Source organism: Salmo salar, chromosome 12 (genome assembly GCF_965601325.2).
Source record: "Salmo salar chromosome 12, fSalSal1, whole genome shotgun sequence".
In the NCBI taxonomy this organism is placed as follows: Eukaryota; Metazoa; Chordata; class Actinopteri; order Salmoniformes; family Salmonidae; genus Salmo; species Salmo salar.
Genome location: NC_138302.1, coordinates 98,910,370 through 98,916,369, shown reverse-complemented (window position 1 = coordinate 98,916,369; position 6,000 = coordinate 98,910,370). Strand labels below are relative to the sequence as shown.

The 6,000-nt window shown below is 44.9% G+C and overlaps 1 protein-coding gene across 1 annotated transcript in view; it reads left to right on the top strand.

The window, feature by feature from the left end:
• Positions 1-645: 645 nt before the first annotated feature.
• The window catches only part of LOC106566197 (glutamate receptor-interacting protein 2), a 152,575-nt gene continuing 147,220 nt past the window's right edge, over positions 646-6,000 (top strand). Inside the window, exons 1-2 of the mRNA XM_082959579.1 lie at positions 646-1,244; positions 2,977-3,883. Coding sequence (XP_082815705.1) covers positions 646-1,244; positions 2,977-3,883 — 1,506 coding nt within the window. The remainder of the gene's footprint in view (positions 1,245-2,976; positions 3,884-6,000) is intronic.

The following is a 6,000-nucleotide window of genomic DNA, read 5'->3' as shown; positions in this document are numbered from 1 at the left end:
CCAACATCACCGCAAAGACAAACTGTGGTGAAAAGATCCAGCTTGGAGAGATTGTGTCAAGTGCAGTAGAAGGATTGCCAGTTATTCTAATGCTGCTCGAGGTAACTGCCAATGCAGGACAGAAAATTGGAACCCTGATCGACTTGGCATCAGACACAAATTATATCACCCACAGAGCTGCCAGGAGATTAAATCTTTGAAGTGAAAACATCACTTTAGTCGTCCATGGAGTTGGGGGGATGGCCATGAAGGTTAAAACCAGAAGATATCTCCTCAGAGTGAGGGTCAAAATGCCTAGAGGCACAGAAAGAGCCCATGAGCTTGTCTGCTATGGTTTGAATGAAATTGCCAACACCCACAGAGTCATAAAACCTGAGCAACTCAAGAAGTTCTTCCCAGAAGTCAGTCTAGGAGATCTGAGGAGACCGGAGAGCATTGAGCTACTGATAAGCCACCGCGAAGGAAGACTTGCTCCGCAAAGAGTGAAGGTGATTGGAGACCTTGTCTTATGGGAGAGCCCGCTAGGAAAGATTGTTGGTGGAGCACATCCAGATCTGTGGGGTTGAAGTCACCTTCTTAAGAACAGAAAAACAACTCAAAAAAGAGCCAGAGTGGAAAATAGCATACACAGCTCAAGTACATGAAATGGTGGAGAGAAGAGCAGCAAAGAAACTCACCAAAGAGATGATCGCCAGCTGGAAAGGACCAGTATGGTATGTCAGCCACTTGGTGGCGCCAAACCCACACTCTGTCACAACACCTGTGCGACTGGTATGGAACAGCAGCCAGAAGTTTAAAGGGGTCAGCATGAATGACCTGCTGCTGAAAGGGCCTGATGTCCTCAATCCCATCCGAGCAGTACTACTCAGGTTCAGAAGAGGTGTCCATGCTGCTCTTGGCGACATCAGGAAGATGTACAATTCGGTGTGGTTAGAAAACCTGGAGATGCATCTCCACAGATTTCTCTGGAGAAACACTGAGGAGGAAGAGATTGAAGAGTATGCCATCACCAGAGTCAACATTGGCGATCGACCAGCAGGGTGCATTGCACAACTGGCCATGAGAGAGACAGCAAAACTGCCCATGTTCGCTCACCTGGAGGAGGAACGTAGGATCCTTGAAGAGGATGCCTATGTCGATGACATCCTGACTTCCCATAATGACTTACAAAAGCTGGACAAGGACACCAAAGGAGTTGAAGAGATCCTGAGGACAGGCGGATTCTTCCTCAAACCCTGGGTCAGGTCAGGCCAAAGTGGGAGGCAGGAGATCGTACCAGGAGAACAAGGAGCGGTGTCAGGGACAGTACTTATTCTCCCAAACCAGATGAGGAAAGGAGACAATAAAGCCCTTGGAGTTGGATACCTTGTTGAAGAGGACAAACTGTACGTTATGACTTCAATCAATTTCTCAAAGAGGTAAAAGAAGATGAGAGTCGGACAAAATCTCCTTGAAGAAGAGGTGAGAGGGAAAACTCCAAACCCACTGACGAGAAGAGAACTGCTAAGCCAAGTAGCTAGCCTGTATGACCCAATAGGCCTCGTCACACCTGCCAAACAAAAGGGCGCCATTCTTGTCAGAAAGGCGTTTCAAAAAGCTGGAGGCAAAACTCTGACCCGAAACACATGGGACAAACCTCTGTCTGAACAATTGAGAGAAGAAGCCATCAAACTGTTTGAGGAGTACACACGTCTTAGCCAAATCACCTTCCACAGAAGCCTCACACCAGTCAACTGGATTGGTAAACCTTGGGGAATAACATTCTCTGACGGAAGTGAGAAGAGCTATGGAGCCGTTGTGTACTTCAGATGGGAAACCGAGCAAGGCATCCAAGTCAGGTTGGTTGAGTCCAAAGCAAAACTCACACCTTTGGACCAAAAGGGGGAGGCAGTGAAAGCTGAAATCTGCGGTGCTGTCTACGCAGCACAACTTCGAAAGTACATTGAAAAACACAGTCATATAGAAATTGAACGATGGCTCCATCTGCTGGACAGTCAAACTGTGGTGGGAGCTATCCAGAGAGACAGTTATGGGTATCAATCTTTCTTCACGAACAGAGTTGGAGAGATCCAGAAATCCACATCCGTCGAAGACTGGTGGTGGATCCCGGGAGGCCTGAACAGTGCTGACATCATAACAAGAGGGGCAGCCCCGGAAGACCTCCAAGAAGATTCCATGTGGCAAAATGGACCAGCGTTCCTGCGGCAACCCATGGAAGAGTGGCCACAGAAGTCAGCCAAAGAAATTGCAGCTTATGCCAAGGAAGGCATAAACAAACTTCAAAGGAAATATTTCTCTGCAGCACTGACCAGAGCGCAGGCCAAGAGAAACAAGAATGATGTACTTCCTGAAGTGGGAGTTCAGAAGGAAAGTCAGAGTGATGCACAGCGAAGCAGGCAAAATAACCCAGATGAACCTAAGACTAAGATCCGAAGACCACCAGCTGGCTCTGCGGTAACAAAACTGATTGACATCAGGAAATTTAGCAGCCTCACCAGGCTGATCCGAGTCACTGCCTGGGTTTGGAGAGCTGCAACGAAATGGAAAGAAGCGTTGACCAGGAATTCAGCCTCAGATAAACCAAAGTGGGAGGAAATTATTTCAACAAACAGGAAGTCCAGAGGCAAACAAGCTGTACTCACTGTTGGGGAGTGTGAAGATGCACTAAGAGACCTGTTCCTTGCAGCTCAAGAAGGTATAACCTTTCAAGGCACCACTCTCAACAGACTCGCTGTTTACAGAGATGAAGAGACTGGGCTCTTGGTTTGTGGAGGGAGGTTCAAGATCTTTGATGAGGACGAGACTGCTGTACCAATTCTACCATATGAGGCATGGATATCCACTCTCCTAGCCCAAGAGGCCCATGATGCAAACCATGAAGAAATGGCAGGTACACTCCTCCGGATGAGGAAGAAAGCCTGGGTGATAAAAGGCCGGAAGCTGGCTAAAAAGAGTTGACAACTGTGTGGTGTGCAGAAAGGCTAGGGCCAGAAAGTGCCAACAGATCATGAGTGACCTTCCACCCGAGCGTATAACACCAGCCAGACCGTTTGAGTACACAACAGTGGACTTATTTGGACCATATGAAGTCAAGGACGAGGTGAGAAAGAAAGTCAAGCTCAAGGTGTGGGGAGTTGTCTTCTGCTGTATGGCATCCAGAGCTATACACACAGATGTTGTCAGTGACCAGTTAACTGAAGGCTTCTTACTGGCCTACCAAAGATTCACGGCACTGAGAGGGCATCCAAAGAAACTGTGGTCAGATCCTGAAAAGAACTTTGTGGGTGCCAGACCTGCCCTCAAAGAGCTCTACCACTTCCTGGATCAACAAATTACATCTGAGCTTGAAAATGAAGCTTCAAAGCATGGAACAGAGTGGAGCTGGAAGATCCACCCAGCAGACTCCCCTCACAGGAATGGTGCTGCAGAAGCAGCTGTTCGCACTGTGAAGCGGGCCTTGCACAATATGAGAGGCGAAGGACTCTTCACATGGAGTGAGTTTCAAACATTTATGTTCATGGCTGCTAACCTTGCCAATGAAAGGCCCATAGATGCCAGGACTCAGAGGCGGGAGGACTGCATAGAATACATCAGCCCTAATTCTCTTCTGCTTGGAAGGACTGGCCCTAGGGGAGACTTAGGAAGCTTTGAGTTTGAAGACTACTCCTACAAACGGTTAAGAGTCATTCAAGCAGAAGTTAACTGGTTCTGGAGGAAGTGGAGTCAGTTGGCTGAACCTAACCTGTTTGTGAGGAGTAAGTGGCACACAAAGCAGCGAAACGTGGCCGTTGGAGACGTCGTCTGGCTTGCAGACCAGAACGCTTTGAGGAGTCAGTATAAGCTTGGTAGAGTCGTCAATGTCAACGCTGACAAGGAGGGCATTGTGAGAGATGCAAATATACGAACCTTCCCAAGTTATCCCATCTCAACTTTGGAGCATGTTTGTGGAGACAAAGTAAAGAAACGTTCAACCAAAATCCCTGCTACAATTCTTCACAGGGACGTCAGGCGTTTGGTTGTGTTAATACCTGTAGAAGAGCAGAAGTAAAGCCATCGAAGATGGAGCCGATGTGACCTCCTTGGGTTCAAGAACCAGGAGATCAAGTGGGAGGTGTTGCGTCAAAAGACAGGTATTCATATTCAAGGCGTTCAGATTTTCAACTGATTTCAAAGATAAAACACCAGCAGGGGGCGAAAGAGTGTATGTATTGTGGAACCCATCATTAGCTTGTGTTTCCCTGGGGAACATATATACTGGTGCACCTTTGTGATAGCAGGTGGTGAAATGTTTGGTGAAAAAGCATTTCACTGGAAGTCCTTCATGGAAGAGGAGACTCTCATTCATACACATTCAGCTCATTTAGGATTCTGGAGACTCAACCGGTAGGCACATGGACATTGTTGTGTAAAATTGTTGCCAGTTAGGTGTTTATTTGTGTTGAGAATTGAGACCAATTGTCTAATTTATTATATAGTATAATTGAGATAATGACTACATTAAGATTATATATTTAATTTGAAATGACCTTACTTGAAGTAATGTATATTTCTTTTTGTGTTTTGCCTTTAAAGGTTATCAACCTAACTAACTAACTAACTAACTAACTAACTAACTAACTAACTAACTAACTAACTAACTAACTAACTAACTAACTAACGAAATAAAAGAAGTCAGAAGAAAATTGAGTTGTCCTTCAGTCCTTAAAGGCCTTTTTCAAGTTTGGGCAAAGAGCTGCAGTGTGAACCATACACAACTTGACAATGGTCCATTCTAAATCAAAACAAATTTCACACATATATTATTTAGTGTAAGTAAAGAGGAGATTAAATCAAGAATAGTCTGATGGGTGACAATATTAGCCTATCACTTGTGAATGAGGCCCAGTGTAAGGCAGGAAACAATGCCTTTTTTTGTAGCTTTTTTCGAATCATAGTCACACACCTCATGTATTCTAGCCCATAGGCCTATATGTTTTGATAAGGTTTGTATCACAACTAAAGTGGCTTAAATAACTTATTAAAATGAAGCACATGAATCCCCTTTACAAGGGGTGTAGAGCCTAACTGGTATATATAAGCAGCTTGTGAGTTTCAAGTTTCGGGAAGATCATTTTCACCATAAAATGTGCCTTTATAATAAAAGCATTACATGTATAATTGCATTTGCAGCCTCTTTTGATAATGGTGTTTTCCCGCCAACGGAACATTCGCGCTCATAGCCTACTATCGTGTTCACATTGCTGCGCTTATAATGTGAAGAAATAGCCTAATAGTTTATCAACATTTTAAGCTAAATGTTTTGATCTATTGTGTCAGCCACATTGCGTAAAAAATGTCTGGGATGCTAGTGGTTGCATTAATTTGTGATCTATCACATCCTACCACTGTCCCAGACTATGATTGGAATATTTATTTCTCGCTCAGAATATAATAGGTCGACCTTTGTACTATGTGGGATAGTAGATTGACATAGGCTAGTGCTTTTGCTGTTCGTTAGGCCTACTCATCTTGCTGGCTGACGAAGAGTAAATGTGGACAGTTCTTCCAATATCTTCAATATGCACCTCGGAATTGGATAAGGACGTGCGCAGTTGCGTGCCCGAAGCGTCTATCTTCACTTGTAGCCTGTGAGAAAGACCCGATCACGTGATGGAGAGCCATGTGAGTGAGAGGTGCTTCGGAGCACGCAGGGAGAATGAGACAACGGGGATGCCGCCGGGAAATTCAAGGCATTATCAAGTGCTTGTCAAATTGTGAATGAGAGACTGATGAAGTGTGTACAGCCTGCGCAAAAAACAAACAAAGCAGAGCTCATGCCTTTCATGTGACTTTCTTCAAATCATCATTAGAGTCCCATCATGCAGCCTTACAATGTATTAAAAATCAAAACATACAGCCCAACGTTTGTAGAACAACTAAAGTTACATTAATAACTCTACATTAACCTCTATGGGATATAGGAATACCTATTAACCGCTCAACACAGAATAGCCGCATATG